We start from the raw sequence: 25,824 nt of genomic DNA on the forward strand, positions 1-25,824 counted from the left end.
TCTCCATATGAAAGCATGACAATGAGCAGTTCTCAATTGTGGCTGTCATTAGAATCACCTGCAGAGCTCCTTAAACATGTCAATGTCCAGCCTCCTTTCCAAGGACTCTAATTTAGTTGGCTGGGGGTGGGGGGGATTGGGTTGGGGGGTGGGAAGGGAGAAGCTGGGTATCATGCTTTCTAAGCGCTCCCAGATGATTCTAGTATATGTCCAGGGGTGAGAACCAGTTGGTTTCTGGCCCAGAATCCAAAACACTTTGTGGTAGGTACAGGAATGTAGACGAAGCAGCAAGAAGAAATTAAAGCCAATAATGTAAATTCAACAGATCACTTAAGTTTTCCACATCCCAGTCATTTTTGTACTTCTATCGCCATCTCACCATATCCCCATAACTCCTACAGTTATTTCCTTGATATCACTTTAAATCAATTCCATCTTTTACTTAAATTTGGTTTTAAAAGAAACTAGTAGACTGGGGGTAATGGCAAGGTAACATAAAAAGGCAGGAGCAAGAGAAGAAAAGACAGTGGCTCCTGAGAGGAAAAAGCACTCAGAGTTAGAAATCAGGGATGGGCGGGCCCAGGGAGAGACCCAGGATCCATGAGGTCAAGTTGGCCTAGGCATAGCGGTGAGAAGGAATGAAGTCTTGGCGATGGGTTAGGGAATAACAGAGAATGTCGTGGAATGGGGTTACGGGTGGCATGGGGCTGTGCCTTTAAAGGAACTCTAGGGACAGAGAGGACTGAGGGACCAGGGGTGATGGAGGAGGCAGACATCTGGGGCCAGAGATGAAGGCAGGGCAGAGTGTGAGGCCCAGGTAGGCCTGGTGAGAAGGTAAAAGGGAGACTACAGGTGGGAATGAGGGGAGATCTGAGGGATGGGTGGGGCTAAGGAGGGCTTGCACTGGATGGGGTGTGGGCAGGGGGGGGACAGCACAGCAGAAGCAGACGCTGGACAAAACAGGGTGTCCTCCAGACAGTGCCAGGCAGTGACCAGCAAGAAAACGTCCAGCGATACCTGTAAACTGCCTGAAATCGTTTCATGTGCTACCAGTGGTGGTCGTTCCCACACACTGGGAAACACTGCCCGATGCTCTATGAATAAAGAGCATCAGTCTTTTCACTCCTCCCCTTTCACGACCAAAAAAAAATTAGATGTAAACAAGGAAATGTAAACCCCCACCTCACTTGTCTGGTCCCCATGGATATACCAAAAGTCAACAACAAAAGGCAATGTGACTTCTCTTCTCTTATACACACACTCATGTTTCAGATCTGTATGAGCACCTTTCTTTTGATGGACAGTCCCCACCATAGGAACCACCTCCTCAGTCACCATCTGAAAGCACAGAACACAATCAGCAGAGTTGACAAACGCCCAGTAACAAACACTGTAAAAACAGCATCTGCTATTAATGAAAGAAATCACCAAAATAATCATGTCTGAACAACCTGGCAGTTCATTATCGTATAAATCCTCACATATAGTTAAGTCCTAGAAAACAACCCCTTTTATTTTCTTAAATCCTTATCCTTAATGAACAATGATGGGGGAGACAAAAGATTCATCTGCAATCACCAAGCATGCACTGCCATTTCTTCGTGAAGTTTATTTCCACTCCATGATGTGTTCCAATGTTTCCTCCCTTTTCCTAGGTGTGTCAAATCACAGATCATTTATCCCCCAGTCACAGCCACGAGAATGACTCAGGCTGGCACACAGTTTGTTGATTATTTCAATTTCCTGGGCTACACTTATCATTTCCCACTTCTCATTGCTTATTCCCTCCTCACTTTCTTGAGGTCTGTTACTTTCAAAATGACACGAGGCATGACGATGATAAGGGTGAAGTGACATAAAATCCTAAAAAAGACAAAGGGAACTAAATTCTGTTACACTAAAGACGAATCCAGGAGAATTCTGTTCACTGCGTAGAAGGACGGGTTCATCATTCATCCATTCATTCAACAAATATTTATTGAGCATTTCCCATGAGCTAGCTCAGTTTAGCACACCACATTAAAGCATGCCGCTGTCTATACAAAGTCAGCTAACGTTAGTTACTAGAGGCAAGTTGCTGTATCCTAAAATTCTGCTTGAACGTGGCTGTGGGCATCACACGTGTACATGTGTAATACCCACTAACCAGAACTGGGCAACATAGATCAACACCCAACCCCCCAAAGCCTGGAAATAAGGGGCCCTACACAGTCAGAAGCTGCTAGTCTAAAGCCTCACATTAAAGAAAACCCTAGAAACACTGTTTATGAAAGACCATAAACTTTCCAAATACAGCCATACATGGTGAAGAAGTATGCATGGAAGAACGCACCATTCTGGCAACCAGCGTTGGCTATCCGAGGGGGCAGTTTAATCAATCAAGCCATAAATTCATCAACCTGACATTTCTAAGAATGCCTGACGTTTTTACATGCACTAACACAATAAATTTCCCCCAAATTCCATAACATAGGTATTATTATTAACATTCCCATTTTTCAGATTAACAAACTGAGGGTCATTTTGAGGGTAAATCATTTATTCAAGGGCACCGAGAAAGTAATGAAGCCAAAACTTGAACCTAAGTTTGCAACTCATGGATTCAAGCATTTTCTAAAAAAAAAAACCAAATTATTATTAATGTAGCTTATACATTAACATCTAGTTTCTTTTTACAATTAGCATCATATGTTGGTTTGAATCTTGTTTTAATTTATGTAAGTATAAATTATCTCTAAGCTCTAACAACTCTTAATTGGACTTTTCTCAACTCCTGGTTATTATACACCACATGTTCCTGTCTTTCCTAATATGTCTGTCAGACAGTGAGAATTAACTGTCTTGGTAAAGAAAATTAACATTTAAGGGGCATTTTCTTCATTCCAGGCACTGGGATAAGTATTTCGCTTACAGTCTTTCTCTACAGCAACCCTCTGAGTTGGTGCTACTGCTGTCATTATCATTTCCTTTTACAATGAAGGAGGCACAGAAAGGTTAAGTAACTTGCCTAAGTTCACACAGGTAAGGGGGATTCACACCTGGTCCCCTTCTCCTTCCCTTGGTCTATGATCTCCACCAGTAACAAGTTCTGGCTCTCTTCCTAACACTCTCATCTCAAGTCTGGGCTCCCACTGGCCTGTTCTCAGTGCTAGTGAGAGACCGCTTTTCAAATGTGCTGGTTTGGCTTCCTCCATCTTTGATTTCTCCCTGATAACAGCGCTGGTTCACCTGCTATGTGTATAGTGCTCTGCTTCCACCTGATATTGACCTCCTGGCACACCTACGACTATTCAAGGTGAAGATGAGTACACCTTGGGCTGTGCAGCAGAGCTTCCCCTGGGCCACCTTTTCCATCAGGGATTTGACATCGTTCTTGCGAAAACCTCTTAAAGGAGCCAAAGCTTTTAAAAATAACACTCAACATTGTAAAAAAAAGAAAGAAAGAAAAGAATCAATTACTCAACCAGGTTAACAGTGGGTTTTCCTTACACCAGAATGTCTAGATTTGCATCACATTACCAGGAGATTTAAATCACATGAATATTCAATGATAAAATGTATTAAGGTCAGATTAACCTGAGGAATAAAATGGACTTTCCCTTCCCTTTCCACTAACTGCAAATTCTGTACTGGCTCTCTCTACAGATAACCACAAAGGCAGCTGCCCTCTGGACAGGTGCTACAGCTCCATGATGCTGAGGGGCATTGTAAGGAGGAAATGAACACTTACAAAGCACCTACTATGCACCAGACATTATGTTACATGTTTTATAGTGTGAATTAACTAAGAATTCCACAACAACCCCAGCAGATAGGTCTCACCACACCCATTTTACAGATGGGGAAACAAGCTTAGATAGGTCACACAAATCAGCCTAAGGTCACAGAGTTGGTGGTGGCAGAGCTGAGATGTGAGCCTGCATCTGTCTGCCCCCAGCCTCTTGCTCAGGGACCATTCTCCTTGCTGAACTGCTCAGGGTTCCATCTAGAACCCTGAAAGATGGGGCTTAACTTGTCTTTGACTACAGTACACAGCTTGATGATCAACCCAACGAGAAATGAGATCCGGATACACACATGCTCCCCAAATGGCCCTGGGCTCCCAATTCCCGGCTGGGTAAAAAATGTCCCCAGAAAAACAGCCTTTTTTTACTTTCCATGGGTTGGCTTCTCGGCTGTTTCATTCTCTCTTCTCCCTCCTTGCTTTCTGCTCCCTTCTCCACTGCATTTTTCTGTGTGTGTGTGTGTGTCTGTTTCTATCTCTCTCTCTGTCAGAAATCTCTCTGTGTGTGCATATCTCCCTCTCTCTTACACACACACACACACACACACACACACACACACACACACACACTCGTATTCATTCTCTCTCTTTCCCCCCCAGGAATACCTCGATCCAGCAGCCGGAGCAAGCGGAGATACCAAAGATACCACTGGTCCCAGAAGCGGTCCGTCATCCCCCCCTGAACTCATCCTTCACAGCCAGTCCCCTCAGCACAGCCTCATCCCACCACCGCCGACTCGAGGAGGCCGGAATTACTTGACGCTGGGCTCGCGCGCGCAGCCTGCTCAAAGCAAATGCCTGCCTGTGAAGACAGCCACCAGTCCTCCCACACAGAGGCTGACTGTGCCGGGAGCCTGTTTCACAGCAACAAAGGAACAAGTGCGGAACACTGCCGCCTTGTGCGGACTGAGCCTGCATGGGCCCAAAGGGAGACCAGAGGTGCGGGGGAGGGCGGCCAGGGAGCACCTTCACAAAGAAGGGAGCAGAGAGGTGGTCTTGGGAATGAAAACCCACAGTCAAGGCCGTATCTTGAATGTCATTCCAGGATCTCCTGCCATCCTGGCTGTCCCTGCCTCCCATGCCAGAGGCCAGTGGCTTCCCTAACAGGACAGGGGTGGGAAGCCAGGAGCTCAGCCACCCTGGACTCCGAGGCCAGACCAAAAGAGCCGGAGCCTCACTGCCTTGTTCCTCGGGAACCACAGGCACCTCCTTTCCAAGGGTGCAGGACCCACGTGACCAGAAAAGGGCCACAGACCCTATCTCCCTTCGTGGACCCTCTGCTGTCGTGGAGACAGCATGGGCTCTGGAGTCCCATGGTCATGGATTCAAATCCTGCTACCACTGAATAGCTGCCTGGCCTTGATCAAGTTACTTCAACCCCAGCCGCCTCCTCTGAAAGCTAGAGAGAACAGCATTTGCTTCATCAAGCTATTGTGAGGCTCCCAGGATAGGAAGGACCTAACATTTCTGGTCCAGCACTTGGTAAATGGCGGTGCTCAAGTGCTCGTTCCCCCTTCCCCTCCAACTCCTCATCCTCTCACCAGATTTCCAGCTCCCACACCTCCTTACATCCCATGCTTTCCTACCTCTGTGCATGTGCTCCTTTCTCCCTGCCCATAGCATGGCCACCCTACGCCCCCACTTCATCGTGGCCAAATCCTCCTATTTTTCCACAGAATCAGGTAGGCTTCCCTCGTCTTTCTCCCCCTCTATGCTGCATTTCACTCCCTCCTTTGTGTAAGGCCTCCTCTGTACAGGACTGCTCCCTTACTTGACCACAAACTCCATGAAGACAGGATCTGCTCTGTGATCTTCGTTACATCCCCTGAAGCATCTTGAACTTTGCAAGTGCTTGAGTATTTACTAACTGAATGAGTGAAGAGGCAAATGGCACGTGCACCCCACACGGTTTCATGTTTAAGTCAGGAAGAGGAGTGGACTGCAAGGACCTCAGTTCCTGGGCACCACATAAGGCCTGTAGAAGGATGACAGGGCACCCTGGCCTTGCCTTGCTGGGAACCCATTTTACAGGGTGCTGGCCACCCGCCTGGTAAGCCTGTGTCCCCAGGTGACCAGAAGTCCTGCTCAAACAAGGCAACTCCGAGGGGACCCCCAGGTCTGGAACAACTCTGGACTCCAAGCCTAAAAACTACCCGGCAGCCACGTGCATATTCATCACCGCTTTTGTTTCAGCCCAGGCCATGCCAGCAACGCCCTCTCACTGTCCTAATGGAAACGCTGGCACCCCAGGCTTCCTGGTCTCCAACAGCAGCGGGCAGGAGCAGGCCTCCTCAGCGTCAGCTCTTCCTGGGAGCTTAGGCTTCCAGGATGACACAGGCTGCAGATTCTGACAGATGCAGACTGAAAAGGAGGCACGTCCTGGGGCAGGAGCTAGGCGGGGGAGGGAGAAAGCCAGCAGAGCCACAGTCTCCACAAGTCTGGCCCTGCCCCTGCTCCACCGCTGCCCCGTGGTTCCTTCTGGAAGGGCAGCATTGGGACTGAGCACACACCGCTTCCCAGAAGCTACCTCGCAGGCTCTGGTGGTATTATTTTACTATTACCTTAAATGGACAAGACTCCAGTGTGTAGTTAACACAAGAATGCACGCCCCTCCTCCTCTCTCTCCACAGAGAAGTGCACTGACCCTCAGCTTCCCCCCTCCTTCATGAATAACAGGCTCCATCATTCAGGTGTGCAGTACGTTTTAGCTCACACAGTACTTCCACACCCATCATCTCCCTTGGCCCCCCGAGCCACCCTGCAAGGGCTGTAGGATGGGACTCACGTTCCCCAGTCTACAGAAGGGAAAGTCCATGCTCCAAGAGGTTAAATCACTTGCTTACCTAGAAGGTGGCTGGGCTGCGGAAGGAATGTGTGCCATCTGTCTCCTCCCGAAGAGTTTCTGGGGCTCTGGATTGTTCCCTGGGGACCTGTGAGGTCTTTCATAGAGAGGCGGAAGCCCTCACAGTAGGGCAGGACGCCCAGGGCAGGGCTGACATGCCACCAGCACAGGCTCAGCAGAGGGCCTGCGTGTGGTCTCTTCCTGAGTGACAGCCTTTCATCTTTTTCTTTGGCCCTGGCTTGTGGCTGCCCAGGGAGAGCATCTCCAAATAAAAATGCCAAAGATGGTTCTGTCTAACCCAACTTGGGAAAAATCTGAGATGTGAGGGATGCACACATGGCTCCCACCATGAGGAGACCTAGACGGAGATGGGCTTTGGAAAGAGCCTCTGTCTGTGAGGCAGAAAGTCCTAGTGACTGTGTGGATGCCGTGTCAACTCTGATGGGGCTAATTCTACTATTCCACACCCCATTCTTGGGTCTGGAGAAGGAAGCTGGCCCTGTTCCCCTCCTCCTAGTAATCAAGTGCCAAACATTCCACACAGCCTCATGTTCAAGGAAAGAGAATAAAGATGTTAAAGAACAACACGGATGCAAGAACTTCCCCCACAAACTGTGAACCTAAGACCATAAGCATCAGCTGTGGGGTCGGGGCCAGGATGAACCCATTCAGCCAGCAGCTGTACTAAAGATTGGCTTCAACGCATCGAGCTGGGCTCCTGGGAGCTCCCCAGCCCACCAATGCTCATTTCTCCAACTCCCACAGAGCCTCGTAAGCCATGCTTTCAATCCAGCCCCTCCAGAAGTTGAATAAAATGTTCCAAGAGATTGTCAGAGCTGTCATTTACCTGGAGTGCAGTTAGAATGGACGGGACACCGGCCAGGAGGGGCCTTTATTAGGTTTTTGTCGTTGTTGTCATTTTGTCTTAAACAATACTCCTGCAGCAGCTCCTTCTTTCACCATGGTCAAAGCAAGCACGGTCATTCCCATTGGTATGGTTCCTCCAACCCACCTGGCTGGCTACAGGGACCTGTTCTCAGGAACAAGGAGCATCTCCAGGCCAGCAACAGCCCGTCCATTCCAGAGGGCTGATGCCCACCTGGATGATCACCGGTTACTCGGTGTCACAACATAGATGTGTTCCCTTCTCTTCGCTGTTCCTTCTTCTTACTTGGCACTGTTCTTTCTCCCTCTCTCCGCCCGCCCCAACGTGGAAACACTGTGTTCCTGATCAGATAAAGCCAGCACAAGTGTATGGCGCAGAAGGCAAGCAGCACAGAGGGAGGAGAGAAGCAATCATGTTCCCGCAGAGGCACTGGCCAGCTTCTCGGACACACAGGGCTACCTGACCAGGGAAGGCCACAAGGGAGGCGGTACAGTTGCTAGTCTGCATAGCGGAGGGAAGACTATCCCTGTCCCTCGCTGCCCCGCCCATGCAAGTGGGCTCCACCAGGCTGCCATTGTGGCCTACAAGCTGTGCTTCAGTTGCAACATGTATCACACTCCAGCAGACAACAGCCTCAGCCACCTCCCACACCACTTCTGCCCCTTGGCGATTAGCACCCAAGTGGTGAAGTGCAGCCCTGTGGCAACATAGTCTCAGTGACGCCACCCATGGATGGGATGGACACTGGCCAGTCTCTCCTGTGAAAGCCTGGTGTCCCCAGGTGAACAGGCTCCCTAGGTCCACACCTGAGGCCAGTACCTAAGACAGGTATCACCTGTCACTCTGAAATTCAAGTCCACTTCTCCCAAGAGGCCTTTTCCAGCTAACCTCGTTCATCTTCTATCTCAGAGGTTCTCAAAGTTTAATGGGCAGCAGAATAAACTTAGAGGGTTGGTTATCCATGCAGATAACTGGGCCTCACTCCCCAAGGCCTGCATTTTTAACAAGTTCCCCAGAGGAGTCTGAAACGGTGATCTATCTGCTTCTGTCCCTGCTCTCCTCTCTTACTTCACTGAACTATTTTGGTTGACTTCTAGAGTGCACCTCATTTCCCACACATCCTAGGAGTCCAGTAGGGAGGAGGATTCTGAGTCCAGAATTAGAAGAGCCTCTTGGAAGGTAAAGGGAGGTCCTGCCTGCCCTCAAGGCCCAATAGAGGGCCCCAGACGGAGAGGCTGAGGAGCTGCCAGCCAGGAGGCTGAGAATCAGGCTCATCTCTCCACAGGCTCCAGAAAGCATTCATCTGTACAGTGGCTTTAAATGTCACCTCAAATATCAGGCCAGGCGGCAGGAGGGGAAGGCGGAAGCTAATTAGCCTGCCTTGTCCTACTTTTGTGTTGCTTTCATCCCTGTTCACCTCTGACCTCCACTGGGATCTTTAACTCTCCCTTGGCGGGGGTAGCCTGGAGATGCCACACGACCCATCACCACACCGGGCTCTAAACCAAATTGCTAAGTGGGGGAAATGCAGTCTCTCTCCGACCCCTCCCCTGAGCATTTATTCCTCGCCCACCCATCGCCAGAACCCCCACTGTTGCCCTGAGTCTCCAACCACAGCACGCCACCCAACACCCCCAGCCTGGGCCCCAAGAGCTAGAGCCTCCCCCTCTTGTCATGCCTTTTCAAAGCTCACCCATCCTGGGCCTGTGAAAAGTATGGTGATAATCTCATCCCCTGTAAGGTTTCCATGATGAGAGCTTAATACTCAGACCCTCAGGGAATATTTACATTTTGGCAAAAATATTGTCTTAGGTCAAAGGAAGGAAAACAAAGACCGAAAACAAAACCAGGCTCATAGATACAGAGAACAGATCAGTGGTTGCCACAGGTGGGCAGTGGAGGGTGGGTGAAGCGGGTCAAATGGTACAAACTTCCAGTTATAAGATACATAAGTCCTGAGGATGTAATGTACAGCATGGTGACTACAGTTAATAACACTGTATTGTACATTTGAAAGTTGCTCAGAGAGTAGATCTTAAAAGTTCTCATCTAAGGAAGAAAAATCCGTAACTATGTATGGTGACAGATGTTAACTAGACTTACTGTGGTGATCATTTAACAATATATACAAATCATTAAGCTGTACACCTGAAACTAATATAGTATTGTATGTCAACTATACATCAATTTTTTTTAAAAAGGGAAATGTAAAAAAAAATAGCATGGCATATTTATACCATCACCAGGAGTGCTAAGTTAACATTTTATTTTGAGGATTTTTGTGCACACACACACACACACACACACACACACACACATATATTCTTAAGTCAAAGAGCTTAATTTGTGCAAATTATGATCTGGAATGACAAGTAAATTTATTCAACCATTAAAAAAAAAGGAAGGGGAGCAGAAGTCCTGGCCTCAGATGAGCAGTGGGGGTGGGGCATGCTGGGGGCAAGATGGAGGGTCCATGACTCTCTTCCTTAAGCTCCATGGGCGCTTGCCTGTCAACTGACCTGCTGAAGGCAACTCAAGGGACCTGTTGCCTCCTCTGCCTTCCTTGCTCGCTCCCCTGATCTCCCACTTCCTACCCAGAACATGGCTGGCTGCCCTCTCCAAATACCTAAATTGAAAGTAGCTCGTCTTGAAGACAAAAAAAAACAATAAATAGTTAGAGCGGACAACTCAGCACCTGACCAAAGAGGCCCAGCAATCCAGAGAGCTCATTATTGCCTCCTCTGTTTCCCTCACAGCCAGTGAGGGGCGTTTCCCTCTTGCCTCTACTAACAGCAGTTTCTTCACCCATCAAAGGAGGCGGTGTGCCCCAGTGACCTAAGGGCCATCAAGTCTGGGGGCCGTTCACTCCTCTGAGGTTTGGCTTCTCTTAACTGTTCCTCCCATCTCTCAATTCCCACAGTGCACCAACTTAGAATCAGGAAAACTTAAGTTGTCAGTCACCACAGCTGAAACCTCATGCCTCATTCAGCCTGTGGGGAGCCCTACTGTGGAGCATTCCCTCCCTTCTCTCTTCATCCCACACCTTCTCCATCTCCTCCAACAGCTTTTCTAAACAGCCCCCCTCAGCACACCTGCCCAGGAAAATCAGGCACCAGACCACTCTGACTGCACTTGATAATAATGAATGTGAAGTTCAACAGGATCAAAAAGAGCCCACCGGGCTTCCCTGGTGGCGCAGTGGTTGAGAGTCCGCCTGCCGATGCAGGGGACACGGGATCGTGCCCCGGTCCGGGAAGATCCCACATGCCGCGGAGCGGCTGGGCCCGTGAGCCATGGCTGCTGAGCCTGCGCGTCCGGAGCTTGTGCTCCGCAACGGGAGAGGCCACAGCAGTGAGAGGCCCGCAAAAAAAAAAAAAAAAGCCCACTGTACCATCAAAGAAATACTAAATTTTGACTAGCATATATCTAGAACGAAACTATTTTTTTCCATAACTGTTGCATTTTTTCATTTTTTGGAAAATGTATAATTTGTGTGTGTTCCATAAGGCAAACACAATATTTGACTCACCTGAATGCCCTGACACCCACTCTAACACGCACGCACCAGAGTAGCTGCACACTAGCCAATTTGAATTCTCTCTTCCTTGACTCTTATTTTTAAAAAGAAAAGAATCAATTGCCATGATCACTTTACTTTTTGGCAAATGAATTCTGCTTATGGTTCTTAAAAATAATTGATTCCCATAAATTCTATAACTAATCTCTTTATGATCTGTTTATCCAGTTAATCTGAAGCTTTCTAGGTGTCAGGAAAGAGCCTGAGCTAAATAAGACTAACTAGGTTCAAATCCCAAATCTTTTTCTAGCTAACTAACTTGAGGCAAATGACTTAACTTCCCTAAATCTCAGTCTCTTCATCTTTTGGATGAAGATAAGGCTGACCTTACCAAATCAGAACAACCTGCATAAGGAAAAAACAAAATAACATATAAAATACTAAGCACTGTACCTTACCTAACAGAGCAGGCACTTCATAAAGTTAGCGCATTCTCCTACAATAGAAAACAAACTCATGCCAGGTTGAAATTCTCAATCCATGGGATATAAGTGGACAGATAAGCCAATAAAAGAAAAAAAAAACAGAGAGGTCAGACAGCAGAAGCAAGAAGAACTACAATCCTGCAGCCTGTGGAACAAAAACCACATTCACAGAAAGTGAGACAAGATGAAAAGGCAGAGGGCCATGTACCAGATGAAGGAACAAGATAAAACCCCAGAAAAATAACTAAATGAAGTGGAGATAGGCAACCTTCCAGAAAAAGAATTCAGAATAATGAGAGTGAAGATGATCCAGGACCTCAGAAAAAGAACGGAGGCAAAGATCGAGAAGATGCAAAAAATGTTTAACAAAGACCTAGAAGAAGTAAAGAACAAACGAACAGAGATGAACAATACCATAACTGAAATGAAAACTACACTAGAAGGAATCAATAGCAGAATAACTGAGGCAGAAGAACGGATAAGTGACCTGGAAGACAGCATGGTGGAATTCACTGCCACAGAACAGAATAAAGAAAAAAGAATGAAAAGAAATGAAGACAGCCTAAGAGACATCTGGGACAACATTAAACGCAACAACATTCACATTATAGGGGTCCCAGAAGGAAAAGAGAGAGAGAAAGGACCCGATAAAATATTTGAAGAGATTATAGTCAACAACTTCCCTAACATGGGAAAAGAAATAGCCACCCAAGTCCAGGAAGTGCAGAGAATCCCATACAGGATAAACCCAAGGAGAAACACGCTGAGACACACAGTAATCAAATTGGTAAAAAATAAAGACAAAGAAAAATTATTGAAAGCAGCAAGGGAAAAATGACAAATAACATACAAGGGAACTCCCATAAGGTTAACAGCTGATTTCTCAGCAGGAACTCCACAAGCCAGAAGGGAGTGGCATGATATACTTAAAGTGATGAAAGGGAAGAATCTACAATCAAGATCACTCTATCCGGCAAGGATCTCATTCGGATTCGATGGAGAAATCAAAAGCTTTACAGACAAGCAACAGCTAAGAGAATTCAGCACCACCAAACCAGCTCTACAACAAATGCTAAAGGAACTTCTCTAAGTGGGAAACACAAGAGAAGAAAAGGACCTATAGAAACAAACCCATAGCAATTAAGAAAATGGTAATAGGAACATACATATCAATAATTACCTTAAACATGAATGGATTAAATGCTCCAACCAAAAGACACAGGCTCACTGAATGGATACAAAAACAAGACCCATATATATGCTGTCTACAAGAGACCCACTTCAGACCTAGGGACACATACAGACTGAAAGTGAGGGGATGGAAAAAGATATTCCATGCCAATGGAAATCAAAAGAAAGCTGGAGTAGCAATACTCATATCAGATAAAATAGACTTTAAAATAAAGAATGTTACAAGAGACAAGGAAGGACACTACATAATGATCAAGGGATCAATCCAAGAAGAAGATATAACAATTATAAATATATATGCACCCAATATAGGAGCACCTCAATACATAAGGCAACTGCTAACAGCTATAAAAGAGGAAATTGACAGTAACACAATAATAGTGGGGGATTTTAACACCTCACATACACCAATGGACAGATCATCCAAACAGAAAATTAATAAGAAAACACAAGCTTTAAATGACACAATAGACCAGATAGATTTAATTGATATTTATAGTACATTCCATCCAGAAACAGCAGATTACACTTTCTTCTCAAATGTGCACGGAACATTCTCCAGGATAGATCACATCTTGGGTCACAAATCAAGCCTCACTAAATTTAAGAAAACTGAAATCATATCAAGCCTCTTTTCTGACCACAACACTATGAGATTAGAAATGAATTACAGGGAAAAAAACGTAAAAAACACAAACACATGGAGGCTAAACATTACACTACTAAATAACCAAGAGATCACTGAAGAAATCAAAGAGGAAATCAAAAAATACCTAGAGACAAATGGCAATGAAAACAGGACAATCGAAAACCTATGGGATGCGGCAAAAGCAGTTCTAAGAGGGAAGTTTATAGCTATACAAGCCTACCTCAAGAAACAAAAAAAATCTCAAATAAACAATCTAACCTTACACCTAAAGGAACTAGAGAAAGAAGAACAAACAAAACTCAAAGTTAGCGGAAGAAAAGAAATCATAAAGATCAGAGCAGAAATAAATGAAATAGAAACAAAGAAAACAATAGCAAGGATCAATAAAACTAAAAGCTGGTCCTTTGAGAAGATAAACAAAATTGATCAACCATTAGCCAGACCCATCAAGAAAAAGAGGGAGAGTACTGAAATCAATAAAATTAGAAATGAAAAAGGAAAAGTTACAACAGACACCGCAGAAATACAAAGCATCCTAAGAGACTACTACAAGCAACTCTATGCCAATAAAATGGACAACCTGGAAGAAATGGACAAATTCTTAGAAAGGTATAACCTTCCAAGACTGAACCAGGAAGTAATAGAAAATATGAACAGACCAATCATAAGTAATGAAATTGAAACTGTGATTAAAAATCTTCCAACAAACAAAAGTCCAGGACCAGATGGCTTCACAGGTGAATTCTATCAAACGTTTAGAGAAGAGCTAACACCCATCCTTCTCAAACTCTTCCAAAAAACTGCAGAGGAAGAAACACTCCCAAACTCATTCTATGAGGTCACCATCACCCTGATACCAAAACCAGACAAAGATACTAAAAAAAAGAAAATTACAGAACAATATCACTGATGAATATAGATGCAAAAATCCTCAACAAAATACTAGCACATTATAATCCAACAGCACATTAAAAGGATCATACACCATGATCAAGTGGGATTTATCCCAGGGATGCAAGGATTCTTCAATATACGCAAATCAATCAATGCGATAAACCATATTAACAAATTGAAGAATAAAAACCATATGATCATCTCAACAGATGCAGAAAAAGCTTTTGACAAAATTCAACACCCATTTATGATAAAAACTCTCCAGAAAGTGGGCATAGAGGGAACCTACCTCAACATAATAAAGGCCATATATGACAAACCCACAGCAAACATCATTCTCAATGGTGAAGAAATGAAAGCATTTCCTCTAAGATCAGGAAAAAGACAAGGATGTCCACTCTCACCACTATTATTCAACATAGTTTTGGAAGTCCTAGCCACGGCAATCAGAGAAGAAAAAGAAATAAAAGGAATCCAAATTGGAAAAGAAGAAGTCAAACTGTCACTGTTTGCAGATGACATGATACTATACACAGAGAATCCTAAAGATGCCACCAGAAAACTACTAGGGCTAATCAATGAATTTGGTAAAGTTGCAGGATACAAAATTAATGCACAGAAATCTCTTGCATTTGTATACACTAATGATGAAAAATCTGAAAGAGAGATTAAGGAAACACTCCCATTTACCACTGCAACAAAAAGAATTTAAAAAAAAAACAATGTCAGCTTTGCCACTGAGGACAGCTGTAAGCCAAGTGGCCCTTGTGAAGTCCTGAGTTAGGGACAAGTCATGACTCCAAACCCCCCGGCTCTCTACCTGCCCTTCAGGTGGGGACAGATTCCTATATCTTACTTGCCCAACTGCCCTAGCTTATCTGGCTTCCTCCCTCTGCCCTAACACAGGCTGCAAAGTTCCAACAGAGATTCAATTATGAGAAATCCTTTGACTATGCCCACATGAACCATGTGGATGAGCCTGAGTACTGAGGAGATGGAAAACTTTACGGAGTTCCCTGATGGAGTTTCCAGGTAGTAAACGCCAATGATTTGGCTTCCCTAAAAGTCCATCAACCCTGGGACTTCCCTTCCCTGGTGGTGCCGTGATTAAGAATCCACCTGCCAATGCAGGGGACACAAGTTCGATCCCTGGTCTGGGAAGATCCCACATGCCACGGAGCAACTAAGCCCATGTGCCACAACTACTGAGCCTGCACTCTAGAGCCCACAAGCCACAACTACTGACCCCATGTGCCGCAACTACTGAAGCCCGCGTGCCTAGAGCCCGTGTTCAGCAACAAAAGAAGCCACCGCAATGAGAAGCTCGCACACCGCAGTGTAGTCCCCACTTGCCACAACTAGAGAAAGCTCGCACGCAGCATTGAAGACCCAACGCAGCCAAAAAATAATTAATTAATTAAAAAAAAGAAAGTCCATCAGTCTTGGTCTCAAAGCATGCACACAGGAAAGCCTAGTTAAAGACATCCATGTAAAAAAGCCAACTATAAAACTCCAAGAAGAAAAACTTTTACAGTCTTAGGGTGGGAAGGTTTTCCTAAGCGAGACACAAAGCTCAACATACGCATTTTTTTTTAATCTCTGGAGGGATATACAAGTCACCTCAGGAGAACAGGGGATGGACAACAGTATTGAAAAGGAATACTTTTCACTGGATTTTTTTTTTTTTACACCTTTTGAATTTTGACCCTTGCACTGTACTCCCGTTGCGGAGCACAGGCTCCGGACGCGCAGGCTCAGCGGCCATGGCTCACGGGCCCAGCCGCTCCGCGGCATGTGGGACCCTCCCAGACTGGGGCACGAACCTGTGTCCCCTGCATCGGCAGGCGGACTCTCAACCACTGCACCACCAGGGAAGCCCTGTACTTAACTTTTTAAAGGACATTTTAAGATGATGCAGTCAAGAATAAATAAAACCGTTCTTTGAGTCTAGCTGCCATGATGTGAGAAGCCCAAACCACATGGAAAAACCACATTAAGGAGAACCAAGGACCCATACTGAGCAGCCCAGCTAGTCCCAGCCCCACCCACACCAACTGCCGTCCATGTAAGTGAGGCCACTTTGTAGCTTCCAGCCTTCCCAGCAGACACCACATGAAACAGAAGTATCTGCTTGCTCGACCCTCACGATCATAAGAAATGGTAAATTGTGGCTGTAAGCCACTACGACCGGGGGTGGTCTGTCACAGCGTAAAGAAAACTGAAACAGGGAGTCATTGGTAAATGGAGAGACGTTAAAGCCACAAGACTGGATGAGATCACAAGGGAGTATTGAAAAGGACTGTACTTCATTTCGTCTAGAAGACAGAAGCATGTCTATGAAGACAGTGTTGTCACAGGGGTGTCTAATTAACATGCTTGCTTGAATTTTAAAAAGAAGTCAGATTTTCTCTGACAGGAAGTAAATATGTCTGATTTGGCTGCTTTCTTTGACAATGAGAGCTGCCTTTTCCAATTCATTAAATTTCCAGCTCCAAGATTTTTAAGAAAATGTATTTAAAGCCTGTATACGATATACAACACTCTAGAACATATTTTATTTGCAACCACTTAAACTTACGGTAAAAAAAAATGTTTAATGTCAACTTAGATGTGTGAGGGGAGTATATAGTTCTCAATATGCTTTTAGGGCATACATAAACAAAAAAGTCTGAAACCTACTGAGCTGTGTATGGCATACCCACATAATGGAATATTATGCAGCTGTTAAAAATAATAAGGTTTTCTGCAAATAGATATGAAAAGACCTTCCAAGCATACTGTTGGGTTAAAAATGCAAGGCACAGAACAATAAAGTTGGTATTCACTCAGTTTTGATAAGAAAGTGGTAAAATAAGGATGGATTCAAATTTGCCTATATTTTAAAAAAGAAACACTGGAAGGAGTCACAAGAAAATAACACTGATAGTTACCTATGGAAGGAGGGGGCAGATAGATGTAAGGTTGTATTTGATATTGTATTAATTTTTGAACAATGGTAATGTATTATATTAATGGATTTTTTTAAGTCCTCAGAGGAAAAAAGAGAATGTATAAAATTGCAAAAACATGAACAATGTTAAAAGATAATCTAGGAGACATATATTTGCTACACTGCAACAAAACATCACATAAAGGATTAATACCTCGAATTTACAAAGAGCTCCTAAAAACCAGTAAGAAAAAGCTAAACAATCCAGTATAAAAATGAGTTAATAAGAACAGGTAATTCACAGAAGAAGAAACACAAATGATTGATAAAAAGTAAAAAGATGCTAACCTCTACTAATGATCAGGGAAATGCAAATTAAAGCATAACAGCTTGCATATTTTACCTATCATACTAGAAAATATATATACATAACCTGGCAGGAGAGTATATTGATGTAACATTTTTAGAAATCAATTTGGCAATACCTATCAACATTTCTAAAGTGCATAGCCTTCAGTCCAGCAATTCTACTTATAAAATCTCACCTACTGCACTGACACAAATGTTTCGGTGTATTCTGTAAAAAACAGGAAAAAAAAACTGGAGATAACCTAAAAATCCAACAATAAGGGACTAGTAAAATAAATTATGATACAATCTATATTATACTTTGAAACCATTATAAAGGACAAGCAATTTTACACATAGTGACATTTAAGGACGTCCATGATATATTGTTGGGTAGGAGAATACAATTTGCAAGATAATTTGAAATAATTTGTATTATTCCATTTTTTGGTGAGAATAGATATGGAATATAAATATACACACTATGAATACGTATTTCAACGTGCATAGAAAAAGAGTTCTGGTAGGACATAACACCAAACTGTTAACAGTGGTTATCCCTAGGAGATAGGGGTAGGTGGTTAGAGAACAGTATTTTATAAAATTTTATGTTGTTATGACTTTTTATCATAAGCATGTTACTTTGGTAATTTTCAAACCATTGCAGGCTGACTGAAGTAGGAACTCAGACCTTTTCTGAAAGCTGAGAGGTCCCTGAGGGCCAGAACAGCAAGCTCCTTCTCCACTTCCCACTCACAAGGGTCTGGAATGTGAGACGGTCCCCAGAGAACCCACAGGCCATCATAAGCAAGTCCCTGGACTCATGCACCCATCCACTGGCTGGCAGAGGCAGTTCCTCCCACACTGCTCCACTCCTTGCTTACCACAGGGATTGGATGGGTGCTTCATGACCTCAACGAGCACTCAGTACAACCCAACTCTTCTCGGCCTGTTCACTTGCCAGCTACTTAGACATCTTGTGGGACTTTGGTCAGAGATGGCGACTGTGTTTCATCTCAAGTTCCAGCTCTAACCAGGGGCAGTGATTGTCCAGAGCTTTGTGTTAAATCAAGTTACTATCTTCCCTTTGTATCAGTAAATATCTTTGAGACTATGTTGGGGGGTGGGGTGGGGGGAGGAACAACCCTGAGGCCACAGGCAGGAAGAATGTGGAAAGAGTGGCACGACCGTCAATTAGTGACGGCTGCCAAGAGGAGGCTGGAAGAGCCGTAGCACGTGGGCTAGCAAGTCTGCCATCCCTGCCCTGGAACCGTGGGCTCTGACTCACTAACACTGATACTCTCAAACCCACCGTCTCTACTGGGAGTGTCATTACTTTGGCAAGTGGAGACTGAAGGGAGGCACTGAGGGTGAAGGAGGGCGACAGCTCACTATGGCTGTGTCCTAAGTGCTGTGTCCATCAGAAGACAGGGTGAAGGCGAGGACAGCCTGAGGAAGGGGAAGGATCCACTAACAGGTGGAGTTGTGCCCCAAAAAGCGTCAGATGGAAGGCTCTGAACATCTGGGTACAGTGCAGGCCCAGAGCCTGGGTTCCATCTGTCAGGTCTTACCAAGTTCCTTAACCCAAGGACACGCAGTTGTGCGCACGAAAGAACACACCTTTCACAACTGTGAACCATCCAAGTGCCCTGTTCGTTGGGAATTCACTCATCTTCCCGATCCCCGCAACCAAAACCAGAAAAAACCCAAAGCCAAAAAATTCTCAGAAATTCACGTGTTGTAACTAAAAACACTCAATAAACAAAGCCAGCCCTTGGGCTCCCTTGGGAAGTAATTGTCTAAGAATGTTTCTTTTCTTTCAGCTGGTGAGAGAGAGACAGACGTGCTAAGGCTGTGCGGAGCTCATCTTGAAAGCATTAATTTTTCCAAACACCAACATGCAGTTCCTGTGCTTTTCCGGAGCGAGTGGCAGCAGGCTGTGAGGAGGCTGCAAGGACGCCCCTCTGAGCAGGGTCTGCCTGCGGGAGTTCAGAGGAAGGGTCATTACCTGCCACGGGGAGGGGCTGCCCAAGGCCGGTGAGGGCACTGATGCCTTGGGGTGGATCACTCATTTCCAAAATGGGAAGAGAGAAAGCAGAACCAGTACCTCTGCCCCTTTTCAGGCCCGTTCTCTAGGGGCCCAGGGGCAATCAGTTAAAACGTTCTTCTTCCTCACCCATTCCTCACCACCTGTAGCCCTGACAATCAGACACAAGTGGCCTAGCACCGGGAAAGGGTGCCCAGTCTGGGTGGTAGAGGTCCTTCAACCATTTCTCCTTCTTCTCTTCCCCATTTAGGGATGGTAGTCTAGAGTGGAGGCTGCAATCTGGTCACCTAAAGTTTAACTGTTCTTTGTTGTCCCAAGTCCATTCTCCCCGGGAGGCTGGGGACACTCTGCTCTGCTGTCTGTTCACAGAGGACAAGACACAACGAACCATCTACAGCGGCAAGGGAAAGTCTCATCGCCTGCCTGTTGAAGTCAGACGTGACAATTACGATACACCCAAAGCCCTGACGGTTTTTACTAGACATTCTCCAAGTGGACCGCTACCACTGGGGCCTATGCATATCCAGCAGCATGCCAGGATTCCCAATGGGGATCAGTGCCCACCCCCACCCAGGCTTAAATGCTGTACCACCACCAAGACTTCATACGCCAGTTCTACCGCTGACTAGTTGTGTGAGACTGTTCAAGTTACTTCACCTCCTGTGCCTCTGTTTTCTTTTCTGTAGAATGAGAGTGATACTAATAGTATTTAAGTAAGTTAACAAATACAAAGGGCTTAAAGTAGTACCTGGCACACAGTGAGTACTATGTATGTGTTTATGATTATGATTATTATTAACTGTCCAGCCTTCACTCTCCATGCTCAGCTAGCTCTTCCTTTTGGTCCACTGCATGTACTTTTCCCATGCTTTGGAACATCGTTTCCTACCTGTCATTATCTAAGCTATCTGTGCTAATTCTCTCAGTCTCTAGAAGGCCTTCCCTGCCCCATCCAGCTGGGCTGGGTATCCCTGCATATGTACCCATCATACCCTGTTCTTTCTCGGTATCATATTAAATCCATTATACATCAGATTATATTCCAATTGTCTATATGTCTCCTCAGCCAGGTCCCATTCATTGCTGTATCCCTAGTGCCTCGCACAGAGAAGGCAATCAATAAACATGTGTTCAATGAATGAATGAATGAGGAATAGATAAAGGGAAGCTTTCATTTGTTCAACAAGCATTTAACAGGTGTCTACTCTATGTCATATCCTGGACTATGCCTGGAAATATACAAAGGAGCAGAACACCCAGGAGGCTCCCCAAGAATTCACAGTTTGAAAAGCAGAGCTTCTGCCTTCTAGCAGTAACTCAAGAGAAAATAGGGCATAGGCGTAGTCCTGCCCAAGGCAGGAGGTCACCAGGTCCCAGAGAGAAGGGGTGGCTCTTGGAGGGAAATACAGGTTTGCCCAGAGTGGGTCTGTTTAACTTGAAGAAAGCAACAGAAGCCCTGAACCCAAGAGTCTGTTTATTTTCCCTGTATTTGAAGAACAAATGTAGCTTTGCAAGACCTGTAAAAAACAAAAGGTGAATTCTTCATTATGAGGGTGGTTTATTTACCCAAGTACTATCAATCGAACTCTTCCTAGAGAAACACTGGTCAGTTCATTGCATCCATGCTGTCTGCAGACTTGTCTTCACCAGACTGTAAATGCCTACAGACAGAGACCACAGTTAGTGCATTTTTGTACCCCACCCCACTCCTGCCTGCCACTGGCACCTAGCGCCTAGCACAGTGCCTTGTCCAGGGTAAAGGAACATTGCAGATGCAAACGGGGAACAGCTCACTCATTTTGTATCATTTCTTCCCTTCTGCATTCTCACTATGTTTTTATGTTTGTTTTGTTTATTAGCTTAAGGGAAAAGAAAAAAGAAACATCAGGAGTTAAAGGAGTATTTGTTGTTCCTATTTTTCTCTTCTGAAGCAGAACTGACACCACCACCATCCCACCCCGCAAATGAGGCCAGCTGTGGGATTTTGGAGATCTACTTGCCTGTAACTTTACCAGAAGCCTTTGATAGCTCAGGCTCACTGAAGGAAAAAAGAGGAAACAGAATTTCTACTTATAGTAAGAAAAAGCCCAAGCAACTTTTTCCTTGGAGATTACATCATAGATACTTGAGGTTATGTTTTCCATACTAGATGCCCTAAAAATGAGGCAACAGAGGTTCTTCTCCTTAATGAAAAGTCCAAGCCTGGCCACCTCCAGAAGGGCAATAGAGCTCCCAAATCCCAGGCTGGGGAACGGAGGACTCCAGGGACCACCACCCTATGCAGTTGAAGCCATGTGACTGTACATCTGTCCCAAGGATTTTCAGAGCTGCAATGCCTTCACCCTCCATCACCCACTCCAGGACTCTGGTCCCACCATCCTTATCGTTTTGACGGTCATCTGTGGCACGTCATAAATACAAATTTCAAAGCCAGATAAAAGTGAGTTGGAAATTATCTGTCTCATGATTTCCATTCTTCTTACGGATAAGGCAGAGTAAGCCAATAAGGCCTGTAACTCAGAAAATGTCTTTTTACCACGAGAACTAGATTGAGAAAACAGGTGCCCATGGCTGTGTGTCAATGCGCATGTCCATGTACCTACACCTGTGGGTGTGTCCATGTGACTATATCTCTGTATACCGTAAATTAGCCTGAATAACACTGGAAATATAACCCTAGGTACTGAGCTTATCACTAAGGCTGCTGTGTCTCTGCCACAAGACACAGTCTCCCTGGGAGACCAACTGGTTTGGGAACATATAGGTAAGAAGGGTAATTTGAGAACAGATAGCTTATTTTTCCTAACATCTTTGAGTTGGAATGAACACTTTCCATGGAGGTACATAAAAACACTGCTCATTAAAGTGTTACCTGCATATACTTTAAATGACACTCATCTTGGGCAATGTATATCATCCTCATTTCCCTCCGTGACAGACACACGAGGGTGGGTGGGCAGAAGAACATTATATAGTGTGCGTCCGGATCTCTGCTAAACCTTTGGCAAATGTCCTCCACAATATTCTTGTAGATAAGATAGTGAAAAATGAACAGGATAAGAGTACAGTTGGATGGAATTGCTGTAGATAAATGGCAGGACCCAACGAGTGTTTATTAGGACAATACAGTGAGCTTTAGGTGGGATGCAGGTCTCTGGTGGTAGCCACAAAGCTCGTCCCTTGACTGTTGTGTTTGACTGAAAAAAAAAAAGTTCCTAAGATGACAAGATGAAAGATATGCTTACAGTATGGACAGATGACACAAAACTGGTATAGTGAGCTTAATAGTGTAAGAGATGACCAAAATCAATATGTAAATTTATCTTAGCAGATTTGAACACCAGGTCAAAATTAACAAAGGCAAGCTTTATGCCTGAGATCTACATTTTAAAATAAAAAATGTACCTATCACTCACTTAGCAATTCCAGTCCTTTGTATCTACCCTAGAGAAATACTTGTGTACGTGCCTGTTTGTTCACGAACATTCACTGCAGCACTGTTTATAATGGTAAAAAAATAAAAGTAAAAGAAACAGAAACAACAGAAGAATTGCTAAGACAACTAGGGAATATCCACAGTGAGAAATACTACCCAGAAGATTTTCAAGACATGTCATTGCATGAAAAAAAAAGTTGCAAAAGGATATGAAAAGCCTGATATGTTAACCTCAGACATACACACACAGAGATTTACAAATTTCTACAGATATATATATAGATATAGATAGATAGATATACATATAAGCAAATGCATGGAAAGGTCTGGAAGGTCCCTAACATCTGCTACCACGATCTACCTCCAGGGAGAAATTAATTGCTATGAAGTCAAAAAGGGCTTTCACTTTACCTGTAACATGTGAAATTCAGAATGTATTGTGTTAAACTGTGTGATTCAGTGTCCGCTACAAAGTCTCGCTTTTCGCTTTTAAAAAAAAGTTCAAAAATAGGGGGAAGGACACAAATTCTTGGGGTTTCCATTACCACAAACCTAAGAGGTGTCAGCATTGTGTAAAGACTACAAAAAGCTAATTCATACCACACAGAGTGCATCTGAAGTCTGGCGTCCAGGTAGCCTGCAAGTACCAGGGATCACTTAGCTGATCAAGTCTGTAGCACTGTGTTGGATCGAAGCCTGGCAGCACAATTAAGCAGGGACACTGGCAAAGTAGAAAGCAACTAGGGGAAAGATATGCCTATGGGGAGTCTGAAAAGCATGACTTCAGAATAAAGATCGAAGGAACCACAATTGTTTAACCTCAAAACAGGATCATGCGGAGATAGGCTGCTTCAAATATTTGAAGGGTCATAATGCAGATGACACAGCAAACTTATATTGGGTTTTTCCAGGGGTAAAAACCAGGGTAAATAAAAACAAGTAATTCTTCCTATTAAAAATAAATAAAAAGAAGAAACATTCTGATAGAACGAATGACAACAGAATAGTCTGTCAGGCAAGATCATGAGCTCCCTGTTACTAGAGGCATTCAAGTAAGAGCTTCTATATGAAAAGATATTGGATTTAATTAGAAGCAAAACTATGTGATTTTTAAGATCTCTAACAACTTTAATATTTTATGATTCCATATTTTGGCTGCAGAATCAATTTTCAATCAATGTGTACCCCCCATCAACTTCAAATCCCACAGGTGGTGTACTCTGCCACCAGGTGGCAGTAGATGCTTTGGACTCCGGATCCTAAACATTAGCTGTGGTGAAAAAGAAATTAGCACAATTTTATATTTTTTAAAATAAAATTTTAGAAAGAACAGATACAAACATCAAGTCCGAAAGTAGCCTATTTCAAAGGAACATGTAAGTATAACTCATAATTTTTCTGATTACTCCATCACAATGATTCTTAATCACCTGCTCTCCTCTTGTACATTTCCTTTGTACAGGGTCTACAAAGAGAACCTTATCTTCTTCTGTGGCCTCCTCTCGCTGGTGTCAAGTTTCCTGACTTGCACACAGTTCCAGATCCCTGCGTCTCCTCCTAATGCAAAAATCTCCTCTGCTTCCTCCGCAGCTGCAGAGCATGTCTGCTACTACAGTCTTTCTTCCAGACCCAAGCAGAAGACCTAACAGGAGGGTCAGAGAAACACCCCAGCCATTTCCTGCTTCTAGCTTTCCTGCCCCTGTATCCACACAGCTGGAGCCACAAAACAAGCAAGCAACAAAAACACTGACTAGCTGAATCTCCATACCCTGACAGCGTGAGAGTATATGATTATCTTTTCCAAATTAGAAGAGAACAATCTCCCACCCAGCTCTTAAAGAAAGGAGAAACTTTGCTTCTCTAGCCACAGCTGTCAGCTTGGGTGTTGCTTAAAATTTGAATACAATCAACAACCCTTGTCCCAGTCCCTAGCAACCTAAAACTATAACATTGCCTTGGTTACAGATCATTTCAGAAAACCTGGTTCTCAGAAAGTATTTCTGTAAGAGCTTGTGAGTGAATGAAAACAAAGCAAGGTTTTCTTAAAACTGAGATTTAAAGCAGTTTCTTCACAATAAACCATGTACCTGAGTCAAGGTCTTACTCATCCTTCTGGTCTCAGGTGAAACACCTCTTCTTCCAAGATGCTCTCAGTATGCTAGGACTGTGTTGGTTACCCCTGCTATGTACACCAACAGTACCCTGTACCACCTGCCTTGGTCACAGTCCTGCCCCTGACAGGCCACCGTCCTTACCACACTCACTTCAGTGGCCTCTGTACCGGCCCATTTCCTGGTTACACTGCAGGATTCTTGAAGACCTAGACTGTATCTGTTTCTTTTACAACTGAATCCCCTGAACACAGTAGGACCATAAATATTCATGAAACTATCATAAATACACACATTATCAATTAACTACTTAATGTGGAGCCCAACTGAGAATAATATTCATCCATTCCACAAACTTCTCCTGAGCATCTTTTGTGCCAGTGTGGTACGAGATGTGTCAAACCCAGGCTCTGCCCTCAAAGAACATGCAATGGGGGAAGGAAATCAGGACAAGTACACAAATACCTATGCTACAAAGTAGACACAGCAAAACCAAAAAAGGATGCATAACAGAGAATGAGAAAATGGCCAAGGCAGTGGGATCACCAAGTAGTTCAAAGTAGCTGGAGCTAAGGCTGTGGGACAGGTAATACTGGTACCAAAGCCTGGAGGCCCTTGAATAATACCTTCAATTAAAGAATCAGTGTGTGTCAAGCTAAGTGCTTTATATTCAAGATTTCATTTATTTCTTGAAACAATTCTGTG

At 44.4% G+C, this 25,824-nt stretch overlaps 1 protein-coding gene across 12 annotated transcripts in view; it reads right to left on the bottom strand.

The window, feature by feature from the left end:
- KALRN (kalirin RhoGEF kinase) overlaps positions 1-25,824 on the bottom strand; it is a gene marked incomplete at both ends in the record, with an annotated part of 639,791 nt that overhangs the window by 570,081 nt on the left and 43,886 nt on the right. For 8 of the 12 annotated variants that reach the window (XM_082654658.1, XM_082654657.1, XM_082654660.1 and 5 more), the window contains one exon: positions 4,391-4,457. The exons of the other annotated variants lie outside the window; for them this stretch is intronic. In XM_082654658.1, coding sequence (XP_082510784.1) covers positions 4,391-4,457 — 67 coding nt within the window. Of the gene's footprint in view, positions 1-4,390; positions 4,458-25,824 lie in introns of those variants that run through there. 12 annotated transcript variants of the gene reach the window in all.

The sequence above is a fragment of the Grampus griseus genome (assembly GCF_964374135.1).
Source record: "Grampus griseus genome assembly, chromosome: 5".
NCBI classification, from domain to species: domain Eukaryota; kingdom Metazoa; phylum Chordata; class Mammalia; order Artiodactyla; family Delphinidae; genus Grampus; species Grampus griseus.